At 40.6% G+C, this 22,461-nt stretch overlaps 1 protein-coding gene across 1 annotated transcript; it reads right to left on the bottom strand.

Annotated features, from left to right (window-relative positions):
* Positions 1 to 20,487, bottom strand: LOC137272349 (BTB/POZ domain-containing protein 8-like). The gene is made up of 15 exons (XM_067804717.1): positions 20,422 to 20,487; positions 19,349 to 19,537; positions 18,420 to 18,506; positions 16,996 to 17,088; positions 14,908 to 15,002; positions 14,065 to 14,177; positions 12,513 to 12,880; positions 11,017 to 11,106; positions 10,524 to 10,701; positions 6,060 to 6,251; positions 4,578 to 4,760; positions 3,099 to 3,242; positions 2,267 to 2,396; positions 1,458 to 1,528; positions 1 to 1,056 (listed from the first exon to the last, which is right to left on the bottom strand). The coding sequence occupies exons 2-15, from the start codon at positions 19,480 to 19,482 to the stop codon at positions 85 to 87; spliced, it is 2,850 nt and encodes a 949-aa protein (XP_067660818.1). The 5' UTR covers positions 19,483 to 19,537; positions 20,422 to 20,487; the 3' UTR covers positions 1 to 84.
* Positions 20,488 to 22,461: the final 1,974 nt, after the last annotated feature.

Below are 22,461 nucleotides of genomic sequence, written 5' to 3'. Positions count from 1 at the left end.
TGTCTCCAAGTGTCGCAAATGCCCAAAATCTCACAGGATTAATTTATAACAAAAGTCAATCATATGCTGTGTGGAATTGGATTTCTACTTCTCCAAATCTGATATATCGGGCATAGTGAAAGCTGTCTCCAGTATTGGTACCAATGTGTCGAGACTGGTCATGGAGTATTCACGGCGTCTAAGTCCCCACGCATCAAAATCAAGGTTATTGGCTGATACACTTCGCTGGCTTTCCCTCAAGTCACATGACCGGTTGAGACTACCTGTGCTTCGAGCTGGGCGCAGTGATGGCATGACCCGCTGTGGTAAACGTGACCTTGATGATTCTCCTCCTAGGCCTGGTGAAGGAGACAAACTGAGCCTACTTCTTGGCTCCATCACTCTGGAGCTGTAGCTAGACATCTGTTGGAGCCTTGACGATGTTGGTGGGGGTCTGAATGGGGTGGCCTGTTTAGGGGGTGGTGATTCACGTGACATCTGTTGGAGCCTTGACGATGTTGATGGGAGTCGAGATGGGGTGGCCTGTTTAGGGGGTGGTGATTCACGTGACATCTGTTGGAGCCTTGACGATGTTGATGGGAGTCGAGATGGGGTGGCCTGTTTAGGGGGTGGTGATTCACGTGACATCTGTTGGAGCCTTGACGATGTTGACGGAGGTCGTAATGGAGTGGCTTGTTTAGGCGGTTGATGTTCTTGTGACCTTGAATTATAATGAGCAGACGGTAGCTTTGAGTCATTGTCTCTCTTCCCAGACACCTTTGGAGGTGACCTTTGTGCTCTTGGCATACCGTCCCTGGCTGACTGTGGCCGTGAACCAGCTGACCCAAAAGGTGAGCTGGGTCGAAGTGGTGATCTCCTTGACAGGTCAGATGACCTGACTGTGACCTTATCTTTCGGTGATGACCTTCCGGGTGATGGCTGGGCTAGACCAGTTCTGTCTGGTGTTTTTCTTACTTGAGTTGATTTCTGGGAGCTGTCTGAAGTGTGGTCAGTCCTAGCTGACCTGCTGCTGTTTGATTTGGGCTTGCCTCTTGTTTTGTGACCATCTCTGTTTAACTGAAAAAAACCAATGGAATGCAATGAAAATTTAGTGTAATGCACAGATCTTGGATCAGTAAGACAGTGTTTGCTAGATTCACAAGAATGTACATATTGTATACAGTACAGAGTACAACCATGAACGTCTAAGTATGTTCCTAATCATCTGTTTTGATTGGTAAAGAAAAAGTTTGTATTACATCACATATCTTTGTCAATCCGTTCAATGAACTACTTATTGTAGCATAAATCTGCCTTGAAGGGTTACCAATTTACAGATGTTTTGAACTGTGTATATAGCAGCATTTGGAGTGATAGTAATGTTGTAAGACTAAAAAATGTAACAAATGAGTTTTGAAACACAAATCTTGCACAGCGAAGAGACAATTTTTCTTAACTGATGATATTAAGAAACTTACCTTCTTGTTAGAAAGCAGTGGTGGTTGTGTCATGGCTGTTAGATCCTGCTCTATACAAACATATGAGGCACCTACAACACAAGATACAACATACAGTGTACTATGAGAAAACAAGGCAGTACATCAAACAATAAATCTGAATGAAATTCTGGGTACAACAAAATCTGATTCACAGCTGGCCATAGATTATCTCAAATAACAGGTGAGCAATAATACAAGGCTGTCTTGGGTAAGAAGGAAGAAAACATAGCTGACAGCTGACAGTTGGCTGTGACCTCATCAGGCACATCATATGCTGCTAGCTGACAGCTGGTTGTGGATCCATGAAGGTTCAGGGTAGAATAGGCCTTCAGCAACGCATGCTTACCATGAATGGCGACTATGCTTGTTGCAAGAGGCGACTAAAGGGATCAGGTGGTCTGACTCGCTGTCTTGGATGACACCTCATCAGTTCCCAGTTGCATAGATCAATGCCCATGCTGTTGATCACTGGATTCTCTGGTCCAGACTAGATTATTTACAGACTGCCGCCATATAGCTGGAATATTGCTGAGTGCAGCGTAAACCTGGTTGTCAACTGATCAGGCACATCGTATGTTGCTGGCTGAGAGTCTGTTGTCACCTGATGTCAATAGCTGAGAGCTGACATCTTGTCTCCTAAACGGCTACATGATCAAACAGTTTTCATATAAGGTAGCCACATATCAAGCCCTCTCATCTTCACTCACCTCTCACACAAAAAAACTATTAAACCATAACAGGAATCCAATTAGAAATAAAAAACTTATGACAGAAAGTGTGAGACTTACTTTTGAGAATCCTTTCCCTGATGTCAGCTGGCAGGTTCCTCCAATCCGGGGACAATGTCACCTGGTGGATGTAGTGCTTCATGTACGTCTCGCTGTACGAGATGAGTGTGCCCAGCAAGGCCTGCATGTCCTGTACACACAATTGAGTGAGTGAGTGAGTGAGTGAGTGAGTGAGTGAGTGAGTGAGTGAGTGAGTGAGTGAGTGAGTGAGTGAGTGAGTGAGTGGGTGAGTGAGTGAGTGAGTGAGTTAAAATTGTCACATTGATAACATTTCAGCCACATCACAAATAAATCAAGTGAACAAATCAAGAGTTGATAATAATCAAAAGTAAATAAAGATATCTGACAATAAAGGACAGTAAAACAACTAGATTACAACAGATACATTTAAAAGTAGAAATTAAATCTAAAACAGTTTAACCACTGAAGACAATACAACATAAAAAAAGGCTGTAGATCATGGAAAACTCCACAAAACAGCAGATAGCTCCACACTGGCAGCTCCTATCTATACTTTGCTCTTATATTCTACAAACCAACACTAGTCATATATGCTCTTTGTTTCATTGTGCCTGCATATGTGACTAGGGTTCATACTGGGTGACCTTGACCTTCAAGGTCAGAGAATTGTGTTTCAAAGATTTGCATATGACGCATATTATGCATGAGTCTTTAACAATTGTCATAACTAAGTTGAGGGGAAAGATGTTTTAAACCCAGTGGAATAACAATTTGATGAAACGAAAGGTCCTCGTCAGTATGAGAAGAACAGACCTAGGTGCAGTAAGTGCAGTACAGCATCGTGATGAAGAACAGGGATGACACTACGCACCTCCCCCCATGGACACTCGTGCTTGATAGAGTGTTCCTGAAGCCGGAGCAGGGCACAGTAGGCTCCACATGCTTTCTGTGGTGGAAGGGCATCAATCACATTGCTGAAAATGTCCTCCAACACGCTTACGCTCCAGGCAGCATTCTGGTGCAAGAAAATATTTTATTCAACACATTCAACATTTTAGAAATGCATGTGATGGTTTTCATTTAAACTTAAGAGTAGTGATGATCAGATGATAGAAAATAATTGAAAATCGATCAAAAGGAGGATTAAAAGTAGTTATCACTGGTAAAAAACATATTTTTGATTAACTGGAATTTTCTTGTTTCAGTATAACACATATGAGAGAAGTAAACCATCCATTAAATTTGACAAGCATTCATCAACAAACATGCACTAAAATGATGGATCATAATGAGATATACTGATAATTAGTTGTTGTATAAATAAATAGAATTATTACATTAACATTAATTAGAAAAAAATGGGGAAAAACACTCAAACTCGGTGATTACAATAAGAATGGTTTTTAACTAATCCTGCACTTACTGCTTATGACAAGAAACGTGACTGACAGATAATTGATGTTGAAAACATAGACTGTGTATATTTTGATTATAATCGACAATTGTTTGCATCAAGTCCTCCGATAATTGATTAAATGGATTTGGTTTCTGATTCCCAACACTACTTAGGGGAGTTACCATATGGAACCAATGTCTAGGTATGCTGCAACATGTTGGACATGTGTACCTGGTGACAATGTCCGCTCACTCCTGGAAGGTATCACATTCAACAGTCATATTGACAATCTGGTTACTGAGAGGAAAGGTAGGGTAGCCTAGTGGTTAAAACGTTTGCTTGGTCAGCCGGAGACCTGGGTTTGATTCCCCTCATGGGTACAATGTGTGAGGCCCATTTCTAGTGTTCCTTCTCTGATATTGCTAAAAGCAGCGTAAAAACATGCTCACTCACTCTTGTGAGAAATACGTTTGAATATTCTACTTGCTGTCCACTGGTTGAACATTACACCAGTTGAATGTGAGGATGTATTCAAAATGTTAGAGAAAAAGGGAAAATTTGTCACTATGTGACATAGATGAGATGAGGTCAAATGGGATTTAACATCATATGTACAAATTTTCCCTCATATAATGATGTGTATCGGTATGCATGTGTATGTGGATAGCTCATAGTGAAGCTGGTTTTATAGCACTAGCTCACTGAGATACAATGCCAGGCAAGCAGAACACCCTATTCATCCATTATACTGACTCCAAGCCAACCAGTCCTTGTCCTACCAATTAAAGCTAAGCGCCAGGTAGGGGCCAACAAGTACCATATTTTGACGAAATTAGGTATGACGCGGCTGGGGTTCCAATCTCAGTGTGGCAGCTCTAACCACTATACCACAGAGGTGGTTCACATGTGACAAAACTTGAAACAAATACTTTATCCATCATCTGTGATAGTTACCTTTCCGGAAGACAGGAACCTCTGAGATTGCACCACTGTCACAAAGTGTTGACTTGTGAAGTCAATAGCACAGTCCATCAGTTTGGAGGTGAGCTCCAAAACAGGTTCTGCCCACTTCACCCTGGGCAACTTGCTGGTGAGTTTGTGGCACTCTAGGATTGTGTCTATCACAGTTTGATGTGTCTGCAAGAAAAATGTCAGGAGCTACATATTTTGCATACATCTAAAGAGTTATAGTGAAAATGGACCCAAGCGAAAAGCCAAGAAAAAAATTCAATAAAACGGCCACCGTTCACAAGAAAACAGCCACACTGCTAGAGAAAACGGCCTCTGGTTTTAGAGAAAATGGCCATTCTATAAAACAGAAAACTGCATGTATTTTACTTTTTTCATCTCTAAATAAATATCATAATTACAATGATAACACGGTCATTGTACAGTTTCATTCTGTACATTTACAAATTGTATGTATGCATTATTTATTTACCAATCATCATTTGTTTGTTTCTGAACAATACAAGAGCAAAGTAAACTACAACATCACATCACATCACATCACATCACATCACATCACATCACATCACATCACATCACATCACATCACATCACATCACATCACATCACATCACATCACATCACATCACATTACATTACATCCACAACACTAGCAGCAGCCCACCAGAAAGGATTATTTCGGATTTTCGCCTTCACATCAACAATTAATTATTCAATAAACACACTGAAGAACATGTTAACATTACTAAGTGGTTGGCTGTGAAAGTATGTATGTTTTCTTTCTCTCATGTCCATCAGTAAACAGGCAGGCGATTGGATATCTTAACAAGAATTTTAAGTCATACTAGCAATATTTCAATCATATCGTGACAAAAAACAAGTTATAATTTCATGATAATTAAAGGCACCGAAGGACTAAGAAACATCTAGTTTATCTCAGATATAAAATCAAAACTACAAATTAAATTCAAATGTTTTAAACTTAACAAAGAACTAAAGTTTGAATTTGGACTGCTAACCCGCGTGTCAACGTAAACACTACCTTATTACTCTTCTTCTCTATCATGAACTAATCTTACTTGCAAAATAAACAATCAATCAAATTGGTTGGTTGATTGTGACTATCGTAACAAGATTAAAGCACTGTGGAGATGGAAACTAGAAAAAAATCAATTCTTAAAAGCTTATCCGCAATGAAGTGAATCGCCATATATATAATCATATCAACTCCTTTAATGCAACTTTGCTGGCCAGTTTCTCTAGGCAACAGAGGCTGTTTTCTCTGAGTTCGGAGGCCGTTCTCTCCTGTGCAGTGGCTGTTTTCTTGATTTTTGGGGGGTACGTTTTTCCTGGGGTCTATTTTCTCCATATCCCCCATCTACACACAATTATGCATCATAAACACGTCAAGTACATCTAACAAGTCAAGTACAAGGTCAGGTGTTCTTGCAACCTGTGTACACCTACCAGCTGTTCTATCATGAAGTCACTGCACATGTCCAGTACTGGATCTGGCATTCCTGCAAACTGCTTGGTGGCTACAATCTTGGTGAAGAACTTGTTCATCCACTTGAAGGTCCGATCTTTCACTTCCTCCAGTCTGAAGGTGACCGACAGAGTGAGGGCATGGGCTGCAGTGGTTGCACAAGCTGGGCACGGCTAGAGGAACAGGACAGTTCTTCCATGATCATGGTGAAATAGAAACATATCTCATTCTTTTGCGCATTCATTACAGGAGTCACCATTTGGAATTCATTTCATAAAACTGACATTTATTACAAATAATTTAATTCCAATGATGCCTGTAAAAACAAAATACAGCCACATATCAAGCCTCCATGCTGGTGAAAAAGAAGTCAAATCCACTTTTTCAATATCAGTAACAACTGTCAAACAAGGCAAAAAACTCAAAGAATCCACATTTCTTCAGGAAATGCTTCGGCTTGCATACTTCATTTATTTAGTCTCCAAAGCCCATCAATATAACTCTAGGATTGATAGATGCAGAAAACTGACGAGAGCTAAACCTTACGGAATGCATAGATTTTGGCAAAAAAATTTTGATTTGATTTCTAGACATTTTACAAAGAGGTTTAAAAAAGGTTAACAAGACTCGTCAGAAGATGACGTATCCCCCCCAGCCCCCACATATTTGAAAGAACAAATCATCTGACAGTTACTTGATGGTTTTTTAGACTAAGTTCAAATTGTTTCCATGGAAATAATGAAAAATATAAATGCCAAATATCTGTCAACAGCAAAAGGCACTACTTCAAGATCTGCCTCATATATCTGCCAGGTTCTGCTGAAAGAAATTTCATGTTTTTTGACTTGTGCTGAGGAAAAAGGCCAAATTGGTTACGTGGAAACCCAGAAAATGATCAATCACAAAAACCTGTAAATAGCAAAAGGCACCACTTTGGGGTCTGCTCACATATCTGCCAAGTTTTGCTGAAAGATATCAAGATGTTTTCGAGTTATGCTTCAGAAACAAAGCCCAAGCTTCCCTTTCAGAGTAAGTCCGAATCATTTCCATGGAAACGCAGATAAAGATCAATCGCAAAAATTTAGACAAACCTGTGGAAGTTTCCAATTCTTTGATGAAAATCATCCTTGGGGTACATATATGCATTTTCTGCTGCCAGAAAATGTCACGTGACAGTTGTATCAATGTTTTAATAAAATATTGTACAATAAACAAGAAGTCTTTTTTTGTTCATTATACAGCCCCTCACCACATGGAGTCACCCCTCTGCCATGCATGCGCAGACAACCAGGTAAGCATCCAAGTCCGTATCATCATTCCTTCTGCTGCATAATGCAGTGAACAGAATTGCGGGGAGATGGGTGTCCCTACCCCAAGAACGATTCTTTTCTAAGAAATGGAAACCTCTACTTTTTCATAGTGATCGTCCTTGGGGTACATATAAGCATAAACTCAGACTCCCAAAGACCGGAGGCTAGGGAGGAGGGAATTATGTTTCAGCACATAATTATAGCGATAGCAATTACGAAAATTAACTTATGCATAAAATTCTCACCTGTGTACTCCCAATGCACTTCCGCGAGAGGCAATATGGGAGAGAACCAACAGGGAGCAACCACACCGATACCGACCTCTGAGCTAAGAATGATATAAATAGCACTGTAAAAGTGCAAACATTGTGATTTCCCTGCCCACATTGTGAAAACCCAACCGAAGACTGACAACAAATCGATCGAGATCGCAGTCATGGGATACGTCAACAGTGGAGATATGCACTTTTACGCAGTACATCAGCAGCGTCAACTGTCAATCAACCAAGACTCACTCGGCCAGGGTGGCAGGACACTGTCCACTGGAGAGAACAGTACGGCAAAGCGCGCATGCTCATGTGAGTGCATATCAAACTGATAGTGCCTGATGATCGTGCAAGGCCTGTTCCAAATAGGAGGAGAGCAAATCTCTTCGATGGGCAGTGCAAATGCTTTGTAAGCCGCTACTGCCCTGACTGAGTGAGCCTTCAACCCCTTAAGGAGAGGCAACCCAGCCTTCGCACCACCGTAACAGCAGAACAGATGGGTACCCGTACAGATCCCTTGGCTGGGTGAGAGTAGGAAGATCGCTAGGAGCTGTTACATGGAAAGTGTGATCGATCTTCGGATGGTAAGAATCCGGGAGGCGAATACTGACATGGTCTGGGTGAAACACAGTCAGCCCCGGGGCTGCACACATGGCATGTAAATCACCACCCCTTCCCCCAGATGTTATCGCCACCAGAAATACGGCCTTCCATGTTAACAGCTGAATGGAAATAGCCGACAGACGTGAGAAAGTAGGACCAGAGAGCCAATCAAGCACGATTGACAAATCCCAAGGTGGGCTGGTATGCCTGACAGCAGGTCGAACCTGATACATGCCAGCTAAAAAGCGCTGTACGAGAGGGTGCTGCCCCAGAAGAGTACCATCAACAGGGGTGTGAAAGGTGGAAACAGCAGTGGAGTAGCCACAAATGGTTGAAGCCGCCAAGCCTTCTTCCAAACGAGCTTGCAAAAACTCCAATACACAGACTAAATCCGCAGAAAAGGGATCTGCAATCCCCCTATCGTCATACTGAACGTTTGTCGCATCCAACATCGAAGCCAAAATTGTGTCTGCTACTGCTGCAGGAATTCCGCATGCCTCACGGCTAGACCTGACAGAGGCCAAGCCACCCACTGAATCCGTGGATTGGGCTGTGGCGCGCCGTCCTGAGTGACAATGTCCAGTCACAGAGGTAAAGAACAGGAGGCTGAGCCAGAAACCTGAGAATTACCGGAAACCAGCTCCGTGATGGCCAAAGCAGTGCTAGAAGCACAAGCAAAAGAGCTGGCTGGGTGGACAGCTGGGAGAGGACCCGGAGAATCAAGGGAAGTGGTGGGAACACCCACAGAACCTGTCCAATGCAATCCAGCAGGAAGGCATCCGACGCCAACGCCCTCTGGTCAGGTATTCGAGAGCAGAACACGGGTATCTGATTTGTCCCACCGGACGCTCATCCGATGGAGCGCTTGGGACACCGTGCCGTCTTGCTTCAGAATGTAAGTCATGGCCGTACGGCTGTCCAACTGAAGATGAACCACCTGGCCCCTGACAAGATCCAGAGAGCCAACCGCACAGTTCTCAGTTCAAAGACATTGATGTGAAGACTGGCTTCGTTGATGTTGGATACGTTGACGCACTTCCTGTAAGGCCGAGGAAAAGTGGAAAGCTCCCTCGGACTCCTCAACCTCCCCGACTCAGATATCTTCAAAGTATGCTAAAGAAGAGTGTAACTTGTTCAATCTTTTCCAGCATGTCCATACAGCACGGTGACAGCAGAAGGAATGATTCCCTCCGCCCTGGCCTCCGGTCTTTGGGAGTCTGAGTTTTTGCTTATATGTACCCCAAGGACAATAGCTATGAAAAAGAATTAGACAAACCTGTAGAGGTTTCCATTTCTTTGAAGAGAATTGTCCTTGGGGTAGGGACACCCACCTCCCCGCAATTCTGTTCACTGCATAATGCAGCAGAAGGAATGATGATACGGGCTTAGATGCTTACCTGGTTGTCTGTGCATGTTGGGCAGAGGGTTGACTCCACATGGTGAGGGGCCGTATAATGAACAAAAAAAAGATTTATTGTACAATATTTTATTAAAACATTGATACAACTGTCACGCGACATTTTCTGGCAGCAGAAAATGCATATATGTACCCCAAGGACGATCTCTATGAAAAAGAACTGTAAATAGCAAAAGGCACCACTTTGGGGTCCGCCTCACATATATGATAAGTTTTGCTGAAAGGCATCAAAAAGTTCTCGAGTTGTGCTCCAGAAATGAAGCCCATCCCTCTCTTTTGAGACTAAGTAACTAAGTCTGAATTGTTTCCAAGGAAACCAGTAAAAATAGACATGACAAAAATCTGTAAACAGCAAAAGGCACCACTTTGGGGTCGGCCTCACATATCTGTCAAGTTTTGTTGAAAAATATTGAACAGTTTTTGAGTTGTGCTCCAGAAACGAAGCCCATCCCTCCCTCTTGAAAATGGTGTCACCACAGTGGATGACACAACAAAACAATTGTTTGCGATGTTTCTACCTGTCAATACGCAGTGAATAGTCTTGCAGTTTCTGGGAATCGAATACCATTTGATCATGTTTTTCAACCAATCACATTACAGACATAATGACTTTTGGTTTCCAATATGGTATACTGAACTGAAAGCAAAATACCACGGTTTTACTAATCCCAACAAAGGTGGGTTGTTTGTTTTTCACAAGCTCAACTCCTCCTTTCCAAACATTGGCCCCCTGACAAAAACGACCGCTAAGATGAGCGTAACTCCCATACATCAACAAAGACTTACAACTATCGTAGTGGACTGTCGTTCAGTGGTAAGACCTCTGACTTATACAGACACAACACCCACCTTATGGTAGAAGTGACAACTGTCCTTCTTAACGTGGTAGCACACAACGTCCTTGAGTCCCTCCAGACCGTACATGTCAGCCACCTGGATGAGTTCCGTCAGCTCACACGGCTCAATGATGTCAATGACACCTCCATACAAATACAGAAGGGCCTGCTCTACAGCACAGGGTGACACACTGGAGAACAATCACATGTGATCATTACACAAGAAACAATTAGCAATGATTACACTGAAAAGGGCATGTTCATTTTAAAAATCTCAAATTTACACACAGAAATTTACAAAATGTATTCAGGGAATGTATACGAGGAAAAATCTGTTAGTCTTTATTCAAAATCACATGATGTATGACATCAGTAAAACAGGAAACTAATTCAACCGATCTCAAATTTACAAACAGAAATTCAGTTCAGGGAAAGTATATGTGGAAAATCGGTTAGCTTTTATTCCTGCACGCCACTTACAGCAATAGATATACGTAATGGCTTACCCCTCAAGAATGACTTTGTTAGCACCACTTTCTGACCATAGTCCCCCGAACATGGCGTCGAAGTATCTGCTCCGAGCAGCTAGCAGGTATCTACAGCAATACATAACAGATCATACTCAGTTTACCCAGATAGTGCATGCTGACTAATATACCTGATATAAATGTGTTATTTATCTGTTCACAAAACTACTAAATTAACGATAACATATATTATGTTAAGGATTACACTTTCTTAGTTAAGTCCAAGGCCTCGATTTTTGAAGCACTCTTAGCGCTAAGATAATCGTAAGTGTCATACATTAACATTAACTGACGACTATCTTATCGCTAAGAGAGCTTCGAAAATCTAGGCCCAAATTCTTGCACTTTTTTTAGTTGAGTCCCATCCTGGATTCGGACCCATGCTCTCAGAGTGAGTCATCTAACCGAAAACACAAAAAATCAGCCGTCTAACCTACTCAGCCACCACAACTTCCACACAAATGAACATTGTACAACTGGTAGTCTAGACAGTGGGCTTTGTATACACCTCTCCTCTGATAAGTGTTCTTTTTTTATGGAAGTCGCTGTGGTTGAGTGGGTTAGGCACCTAACTTTGTGTGCTGGTGATTAGGCGTCTGACTCTGGGGACATGGGTTTGAATTCCGAATGGGACTCAACTCAAAAAAGTACTAGAATTTGTACTTTACCAAGAGAGTGTAATCCTATATATCACATGGTACACCTGACCACTTTCTAAATGGCATTGTGTAATCTCAATTAAAGATGTTATGTGCAATATTATCAAGTGGCATGGCTATTAACTGGTGCATGTAGTCAGTATAAGTGAAAACTGAGTGTTCCAGACAATTTGTACTGGAGAGAAAACGTTTATGCTTGTCGGTGTATACAAAGGTGGTTGAATCTGCTGAAATTTCTTTCCAAATTTAGAACTTATTTGTTTTTCACTCATTAAATTGTCATATAAACTATGAAACATACGCTGGCCAATCTACATTGACCTTTTTGTAAACGATCATACAAAAAATGAATGGCCAAACAAAACATTTGTCCCCATGTCTAGGTTCCCCCCAAATTTTACTGCCACTAATCCCCTTGTCTATGTTTGTGTCATACTAATTTCATGAATCTCATGTGATAATTTACTTGTGAAGATCTGGGTTAGAATTGATCTTCAGTAACCCAAGCTTGTTGTAGGAGGTGATTAATGGGATTGGGTGGTCAGACTTGTCATCATATCTCAATTGTGCAGATTGTTGCTCGTGCTGTTGATCACTGGATTGTCTGGTCTAGACATGGTTATTTACATGCTGCCACCATATAGCTGGAATATTGCTCAGTACGGTGCTAAACAACAACCAAACCAAACCAATCCATGAGATAATTGGTGCAATATCCTCACTTCGATTCACGATTACAAGAAATGTGACACATGTATAAATTTGACACACACGTTCACATATTAACATCAAGGCATCACACCAGTGTCTCCTTACTTGTGTGCCTTGAACTCCTGCCCTGCCACAACCAGTGTTGTGTCACAGCCGATCTCCTCTAGAAACATCCTCAGAAGGTCCGTGCCCAGTTTGCTGCATGTGTCATAAGGCAGGGTCCGACTGGGCGGCATCTCTGTCTGCCGGTCAGCAGGGGACTCATCTAACACTGGAGAATCAGTCTCAGCTGCCATTCCATTGGTTGAGTCCTCCAGCTTGCTGTTCTCCTGTTCCAGATCAGCGTCAGCAGCTGGTACTTCACATTTAGAGTCAGTGTCACTGAGGTTAGCACTCTCATTGGAACTGACAGTGGGCAAAGCTTGCGTCAAAGGCACTTCAGCTGGGAGGATCTCCTCATCCAGAATGGTATCCTGAATTAAAACAGTAGTCACATTCACACCTTTGACCTCATTGGATAAAAATTCATTCAAACATGTTGAGGTTATTGATTCCTTGAAGAAAGTCCTACTTAGGGTACATATAAGCATAAAATGTCCAACTTAAAACCTACAATCATGACGTGAGAGGTAGGCTAGAGGTACCTGGGGCCCTGCGGGGTGCTGAAGGGGTGATCTCAAAAGACAAAAATGTGTTTTTCGTTTTGAAAATATTTTGATTAAAATATAGTTACAACTGTTGTAGGTTTTAAATTGGACATTATTATGCTTATATATACCCTCCAAGGAGGATTTCTACAGAAAAAGAACAGGTTATTAATGAACACCTGACAACAATTCTTTCATTCTCATTGTACTTTTTCCAAAGGAATTGCTAACATATGGAGATGACCCTGAACAGTGTCATCAAAACAAACATCTCTCCCACATATTTTAATCCACGAACCTATCATCAAGTTCTATAGAACTCCATGTAGTAACTTAAAAGAATCTGTATACAGCAATTGGAAGAGAAATATTCTAAAAACAAAGACCTGGGTTTGATTTGCCACCTGGCCACAATGTGTGAAGCCTATTTTGGGTCTCCCTGCTGTGATATTGCTGGAATATTGCTAAAAGCAACAAAAAAACTCAAGTCACTCACTCACTTAATCATCATAATCCATATCATATTCATAATTATATACATCTTACTATGAACAATTTCATGTGGTGTTAAAAAATGTCAAAAAGAAACATTTTACAATTATATTGGCCGAAATCAGTGCTTGCCCTGAAGAAGAAAGCCTGAGTATTGGATGACTTGTGTCATTGTTGATGCATGGCTACTGGCCTTTAATTCAGATAATCTTAACTTGTAGTTTGCTGTTGTTTAAAACTACTTAGTTTAATGTTTGGCAGGTAACTGCTCAGTGCTGATTAAATACCTGACCTGCCTTGCCTGAATCTTTTTTCTCTTTGTCCTTATCAAACGATCACAGTTGATGTTTCGATGAAAGTTCCCAAAAAGTTGACCCAAAACATACTAGTATCCATTACTCCTTCTCATGACACCATGTGTCATGATGACTCAGAAATTTCTAATTTTTAACAGAAGGAAAAAAATCCCCATTCCAACCATTTCTATGATGAAGCAGACACAGTATGAACATGATTACCGGTTTCAGTTTACTGCCTGGGAGCTTCTCCTTCAGTACGTCTCCCACTTCTCCATTGTGTCCGTCCTCTAGAATCACCTCCTCAATGCTCAATGGCGCCACGTCCCCATTCTCTGGAAACAGGACAAACACTGGTCAGCTGAAAGAACTTACTAGCAAACAAGGGTAAGTTGAGCACCAACCTGACAATTGACCTGTATTAGTATGTATGAGTGCCACCCACTGGCATGTGCTATTTCAAGCAAAATGGTCTGAGTTTGTCTGTAATCAAGTGTAGTGCAATTTCATCAATTTCATCATCATGCACTGCACATGCACTAGCCTATATCTGCTCTCTTTTACAAACCAAATAGATTGGCTCTACGTCATGCACTGCCTACTTCTCATAAACATGTTCTCTGTGCCGGTCCAACTTATCCTTGTTTGCCAGTACTCTGCCACTATTCTACTCTGAGTTTTATTCTGCCACCCTTTGTCACATTTTGCACAGTCCAATGAAGATACTGTACATCTGTACTGTGTAAGTTTACTCCATCTGCTTTTTGTCACACAGTCTGCACATCTTAATAAAGTGGACTCAGTCTAAACTGACAACCCTCCAATGCAACATTCCCTGTAAAACAACCTTATTTGGTCCAGAATTGTCCCTATATACATGAAATCTATGTTTGTAACACTTTAATTTGCCTGTTGGCCATCATGAATGTCAGGAAAAGCTAGATGAAAATATATACACCCATTTCCAAGTCAGTTCTCAACACATCTTTCCCTTGTGAACCATTTTAGTTCATAAGACAGACTCTACTAGAAGTGTATGATGGTAGAGAAGTTGGTCCTCCTCACCTATCCCCTTGGTGTGTTGAGGATCACCATTGAGCTGGAACAGACCGTCCCTGTAGGAGTGCATGTAGAGCACATTCTCCACGTAGTACACCTCCCTGTAACACCAGATGTTGACATTAGGGTCAACAGGCCTGCATATCTCAGGTACAGTGTGAAACGTAGGAATGATTATGCATGTGTGCATCACAGCCTTCCTCAGTATGAGGACAGTACATAAATAGTCAGCTAAAATGAAATGTTATTGATTGATCCCATGAGAGGTGATCTGCCTCATTCCATATATACACAATCCGAATACCACACTGTAATCTAAAAATACTAATAATTGAATACAAAACATTCAAATGACAAAACATGCCACTTTAGACTATAATGTTATTATCATAAACATGCAAGTATAAAAAGCAGCAAATTTCATATGACTGGATATCACTGCCATATTTGCAGTTATGTGAGACAAACTTCTCAAACCCAATGATTCTTGCACCAAAATAACAACATATACGTAGAGACTACTGAAATGTGTGAGGGATAACTAAGTTATAAATTGATATGGAAAACACAAGAAGAAGAAAATAAGTGCACTTTTGAGGATATGTACCTGGCATAATGTCCATTTCACAGGGGCTTGTATTGCTGAAAATAATACGTCCTGGGTCCAACAAGCCTGCACTGAAATCCATACACATATATAAAGAAGGAAAGGGATGTAACGACAATGTTATGTTTTTAGCCAATCAGGTGTTTTAAAGGGACATACATCATATTTCTTCCCCGAGAGGCGATGGTTTTCGTAGGCAGGTTATTGGCGTACAAATGAAAAAGCTGTCTTTTCCCAATTTCCAAGCAAAGTTACTCGGTACACAATGCACCGATTTTGATAATTTTAGATTCATTCGAAAGGGAACTTATCTGGTTATATTTCCGTAAGGATTGCGGCTGTATGTTCCACAATGTCCCACCCAGAATTCGCCCATAATCAAGAGTGGGATGTTGGACAACTTTGTGCAAGTTACATCCTTTTCCTTCTTTACATATGTGTATGGATTTCAGTGTAGGCTTGTTGGACCCATGACATATTATTTCCAGCAATACAAGCCCATGTGGTCAATTTCTATGAGAATATTTTCACTGCAGTATAAACGGAGATAATGTGCATTGCTATGTTCATATAGACAGTGCTAAGGGAGATAACTGGGGTTGAGTGTAGCAATATGGTGACAGTATGTAAATAATCAAGTCTGTACCTGACAATCCAGTGATCAACGGCATGAGCATTGATCTACGCAACTGGGATATATGATGACATGTGTTAATCATTTCAGCAAACCTGACCACCCAATCCCTTTAGTTGCCTATTACACCAAGCATGAGTTACTGAAAATCAATTCTAATGCGGATCTTCACGGGTAGAGATAACTGTAAAAAGATGTTTAACACACATATGGGAGGAACGGATGCATTGCAAAGTAAGCTGGTGCACCAAACAGAAAAAAACAGTAAAGGGCAGTTGGATTTTTACAGTAATGAATGAGTTTAGTTTTCTGCCCCTTTTAGCAATATTTCAGTAATATCACTGCAGGGAAAACCAGAAATGGACTTCACACATAGTACTTGTGTTGGAAATCAAACCTGGGTTTAAAGCGTGATGAGTGAACGCTGTAACCACTTGGTTACCCCTTTAATCCAGTAATAAAACAAATATGTCTGTTGATTGGTTTATCGGAAAGATGGATGATGCATTCAGTGAGGTTGTACTGATATTTTCTTTCAACAAGATTTATGACCATACTGATCCAGCTAACACTTCACCTGTCAAATACCAGTGATTACAGGTAGACAGAAACCCAGAAGAGAAGATAGTGAGCTTTCACCTGACATATAGGATGTACTGCTGGCCTTCATGGGGTGGCGGGGTAGGCTAGTGGGTAAAGTGTTCGCTTCTCATGACTCAGACACAAGTTCAATTCCTCACAAGGGTAAAATGTGTGAAGTCCATTTTCTGTATGGATTGCTGTGATATTGCTTGAATATGGCTAAAAGCGACGTGAAACTAAAACTCACTCACTCACACTGGCCTTCACCTACCTGACCAGGGTATCCAGATCGGTGTTACTCAGGTTGTTCAATGACACGATAGTTTCTGCATCATTTTGAAGTTCTGGGAATATTGAACCAACCCTGAAATAAAGATGGTGGTAACACTACTTATACAAGTGACATATCTCCAATGACTGACGAATATCTCTACCAGCCCATCCCTAACACCGACCTCAACAAACTTGTGACCTCCCAGGCCACACAACTTGCTGCTCCCAGTAATACACTGGTCCCATAGAGATAGTGTTGAGGATAACTTATACACTGACCACCTCACAAAAAAGTGTCTTGACTGCACTCTGAACAGAGAAATTAGTGAAAGTTGTGCAGTTTATCATGGCAAGCAAAAACTTTAATACATGTTATCAGGTGAGCAAACTGTGTGCACTGCACAAATCGTATTCCCACTTGACATGTAAAAATCAAGATAAAACCTATGATTAATATTTAGCATTATATTTGAAAACTTGATTATAATCAATGTGATTACCACCAACAAGTATGACAGAGCACTTGTGGATGCCTTTTTAGAAGAGTGAGATTTTCTCACTTGATACACGTTTTGTCATTCTGATGTCATATAAGAATAGTTTTTATAACCTTTTGTCTAGTTCAGTATGCATTCAGTGTCAACATCTACTGCAAATAGGACAAGATGCAAAACATCTATTGCATTTGGATGAAAAATTTTATTTATTCAAGATGCTTCAGTTAGGTGACATGATCGTGGCATTCTTTCAATGACAATGTACTAAAACAACTATTAATTGAAAATGTACAGATGAACTATATTTCACATATACTGCACACCAACTGTAGAGGTTGTCCAGTTGCCACACACGTTCCATCCTTGCTATCTCCAAGGTATACGTTCCAGGGTATAAGTCTCCACTATACCCTGGATGCATCTACGGCTCTGCCAAATAAATTTATTACCTCCCTTGGCTGTCTTTTTATCCAATCAGGTGTCTACGCTTGGAAGTTGAACAAACCAATCACAACTCACTTTCGCTTTTCAAAAGGTCACAAGCAACCTTTAAATTATCTAACAGATTAAACTTGGCAACACAAACCATACAGAGGTTCTCTGGAAGAGGTAGAAGGAGACCTTGCATATGTTGGACTTGACAATTTCTTTGTATGATTTCCCTAAAATCTGACTTGCATTGCGAGCAAACCTTCACAGTTGCGATTACTACCGCTGTTGACTCTAACAAGTCCGGTTATAACAGCAGCCCAGCTGACTGGCTACTGTGAGAATGTGGAGCCAGCAAAGGGAGGTAATAAAATTATTGGGCTAACCCGTAGATGCGTCTAGGGTATAGTGGGGACTTTTTGGAACGTATACCCTGGAGATATCGAGGATGGACACATTCATGTTGAGTATGATGTCAGCATGGTTCTAAACCTACCTTGTTAGGAAGATCCCCCTGTGTGCTTGGATGCGCTTGCTGCCATTGGTCACTGTCAGGTCTGTGTGGATCTCATCACTTAACATGCTGAAAGTACATCCATGTGTCAAAATATACAGCAAATACACATGCCGCACAACAGTTGCAGCACCACGTGTCTCCTGTTCAGTAATCAGTAGAAATACACATGATAATATATCAACAGTTTCAGCCTAAGGTGCCGTATTTTTCAGTAATCAGTAGCAACACAATCCAATAGAATTTGATCATTAACAAATATCAGTCTTGATTTTGTTAATGCTAGACAAATTAATTTACATCCCAGCACTTTTCAAGAATAGTCAATAACATTATATCACTGTGATGGTTAAATGACCAAAATCAAGCCCATGGTACTTAGTTAAATTCAAATGCTTTTCACAGCTGTGCAAATCCTCGAGTTATTCAAGTTCTGACTGACATGAATGAGGGTTGTCGACACTGGACTAAATGTCATCAGTAGTGGGTGCATTGTGTAAGTGAGTGAGATGGTCCCCATTATGTGTACAAGTGACAACCTGAGAGGCGGTCACTCATTCGCATCACTGCCTGATCACAGACAGGAAATTGTACATGTCACACTAAAATGCATCTAAAAGTTATTTAAGAAAATAATTAAACAAAATTTGTCTGTTGCAAATCAAATAAGATATTACATCATGTTGACACCTCCATTGATCACCCTGGGATTAGGAAAGACAACTTTGACAATGGGCCATTTTCAGGATTATTCACCATTTTCTGATTTTAGAATGGGCCACTGCCCTTGTATCAATGGTAAACTTCAAAATTTTAATGGGCTATTTTTCATTAAAATGTGCAAAATGTGCCCATGGCCCCTGCCTTTCCCACTCCCTGTTCACGCATGCAAAATCATCATGAAAATTTACCATAAAACATCCTCCCGCAGTTGTTGTGCTAATTTGGCTTTGACACGATCTTTTTCTTTGATACATTTATCTAGAAATGCAGCACTCTGATACCCAGTGACCGTCCTTGAAACCTGTTCCTTTGGGCGGGCCATGGTGAAGCTGATAGTAGGAGAGCTGGTTTCTTCTCACAGGTTGTCCTCATCACCCCTACAAACAATGAGCCATGGTCTCAAATTCCCTGCTACACATTTCTGTTCCGATTTGGTTCCTGTGTCTTACAATCCAAGTAAGCGGCTGGTGTTTAGTTTGAACCTTGAATCCACCTTTGGTTCCATGTACAAATATTAGAATATCCATATAATGCATTTTTCATGTGAATTTGAAATGTGAAGGCATAAGAATTTCAAACTCAAAAGTATAACCACATGCAACCATGGCAAATAAACTGTTATACATGTAGTTTGTAATAGCAAATATTTGTATATTAGCATGATAAAAAAAACCCAATAGGTATAATTTTAAAAGAATATTATACTGACTAACTACTCAGGTGGACAAGGTTTATGGAAAAACTGCTTGCACAAAACATATTGATAATAATCCCTTCTGGCTGAGGGGTGATGAGCTGTTTTGGACAGTGGACTAGGTTCCCCCACCACCTCTAACTACTTCTAACTGAAAAGTAAAAAAATGTCCAGCGTAAATGAAATCCAACATAAGGCTAAGCATCCCTGCCATCAGGTTAGATCTACATAACACTATAAATAATTTCAAATGATTGGCGATCAGGTATACACGACATTAAAATACTTTTTATATTTCATGTTATATTCCTAATGTTCACAACTCTGTAATAAATGCAATCGTAGGGCAGTTTTCTGATTTTGTTGATGGAATAATTAAAACCTACGTGGTCCTGGCGCCTTTACTTGTGCGTATATTACGATGCTCTGGCTGAGTCAAGTCTGCATGCGCACCTTGCACATGCTAGGTGTATACATCACGCGAATGGATACAACAGTACATACTGAAGTGCATTCCGGATACGCCCTTGCCTTAAACCGAATGAATCAATTTTATTCACGTCTTACCCTTCTTTCCAAACTAGTCACCAGATTTTCATCGCATTTATTTTGTTTTCAGTCATGACGGAATATAATCGATGGGAGGCAACTCTTGAAGTACGTACACTGCAGACCACAACATAAACCAGATCAGCCCTCGTGAAACGCACCCTAGCCTGTTATTCGTTGACGTATTATAACATGGAAATAAATAGGATTATTAAGTTAGAAAACCTTCTCACCGACGTACACATCGATAGTAATGATGTTAACGATATATTGTTGTATATATAGGTATTAGTGAGGCACCTGGTCCGGGTGGTAGAGGCACTAGACCTCTACAATGACCTCAAGCTAAGTAGCAGACCTCTAACATATTTGTTCAACTTATTATTTTCCCAGCACTTGGAAAGGAGCAGCAGGTCTTAACGTTCACTAGAAAGGTAGATTGCGTGAATGCTCTAATTAAAGAAACTCGTTACTCTTACTAGTTCTTCAGTCAACTTGGAGAAGTGTATTTTCAAAAGTGTATTCACTTATACTAGATATATAGTCTGGTTCATAATTATTGAGAATTTTTCTTCTTACTTTGAGCTATCCTAACACCTCAACTGATTCACTGATACTTAAAACTAAGTAATGGTATAAAGGAGGTAACTCATCTTGGCCTACTGAGTATAGTACAATTAGAGTTACCTCCCCTGAATTTGTAGCAGACGTCATTTTCCTCAGCACTGTCAACAATGTCTGCTGAAGATAAAAGAAGGTTGATTTTTGAGTTGTGTAATCAAGGAATTGATGATGTAAATACATTGGCAGAGAGAACAGGAACTCCTCTTTCTACTGTGTATAGGATTAGGAAGAATTTTAAAGAGGGAAAGGATTTTGGGCACCAGAAAGGAGCAGGGAGACCCAGAAAATTGGACTTCTCAGATCGCGTCCGGCTGGGAATTTTAGCGTCTAAAAAGCAAAGGGCAAGCATCTCCAACATCAGGTATGAAATGATAGAAAGGGGATCAACAGTTGTATCAAAATCTACAGTTAGAAGAAATTTGATTGATCTTGGATGGGAGAAAAAGACTGGAATTCCTTCTCCTCTCATGAAACAAGAACATAAAGACAGGCGTGTTGAGCGGTGTTTGGCACATGAATACTTTGACTGGGAAAATGTGATTTTTACTGATGAAAGCTCAATATGGGTATATCCCAATAATGTGAAAATATGGACAAAGTCTGCGTCAGCACCGTTGTATCGACGACCTAAATACAGCCCAAAGTTTCATGTATGGGGAGGCATATCCTTATTAGGAACGACCCCGCTGTGTGTGTTTGAGGGTAATCTGACAAGTCAACGCTACACTAACATATTAGATAATTTTCTCCTTCCAAGTGCACATGTGTTTTATGGAAATGACTGGCTTTTGTAGCAAGATAATGATCCTAAACACACCGCAAAACATGCCAAGCAGTGGTTTCAGGAGAAAAATGTGACTGCATTACCATTTCCTGCATATAGTCCTGACTTAAATCCCATTGAGAACATTTGGGGGATGATGAAGGAATGTGTGAATCAAAAGGGGTTGACAAAAATTGAAGACATGAAGAGAGAAGTGGTCCGATACTGGGACAGCATAACTCACGAGACACTAACCTCTCTGACAGGAAGTATGCCTACCCGTCTTAGACTGTGCCGTGAAGCTCAAGGAGACTTGATAAAATATTAAATTGTTACCTACACAACATGAAAAGGTCAGTTCACTTTCACAATACATTCAATATTATCTGATTTGTTCTCGTTTAATAATATGAAATGCTTTAGCTATTCTCAATAATTTTGAACCATACTGTAACTACTTACTTTCAGACTTGCACTCGTGATTTATGCCAGGTGATTCCACAACAAATCGATCAACTGACGTTCTTGGGCGATTCTACGACCAAAGACAAGGATCAGGATAAGAGTTTTATTTTTGGATCTGAGTAAAGCTTTCGATAAAGTTTGGCTCAACGGATTAATTAAGAAAACGTTAAGTAGAGCCAGCGTAACTAGACAATGTAGCTGCCACA

This window comes from Haliotis asinina, chromosome 2 (genome assembly GCF_037392515.1).
Source record: "Haliotis asinina isolate JCU_RB_2024 chromosome 2, JCU_Hal_asi_v2, whole genome shotgun sequence".
Taxonomy (NCBI): domain Eukaryota; kingdom Metazoa; phylum Mollusca; class Gastropoda; order Lepetellida; family Haliotidae; genus Haliotis; species Haliotis asinina.
This window is presented reverse-complemented; position numbering and strand designations above follow the sequence as displayed.

What these genes read in the sequence shown, in the direction of transcription:
- LOC137272349 (XM_067804717.1), bottom strand. Translation starts at nt 19,482, where the DNA reads ATGGCCCGCCCAAAGGAACAGGTTTCAAGGACGGTCACTGGGTATCAG. An exon ending in AGGGGGATCTTCCTAACAAG is followed by an intron (nt 17,089 to 18,419) that starts GTAGGTTTAGAA and finishes TCTTTATTTCAG; the next exon opens with GGTTGGTTCAATATTCCCAG. An exon ending in CAGGAGTTCAAGGCACACAA is followed by an intron (nt 11,107 to 12,512) that starts GTAAGGAGACAC and finishes GTATTGCTGTAG; the next exon opens with ATACCTGCTAGCTGCTCGGA.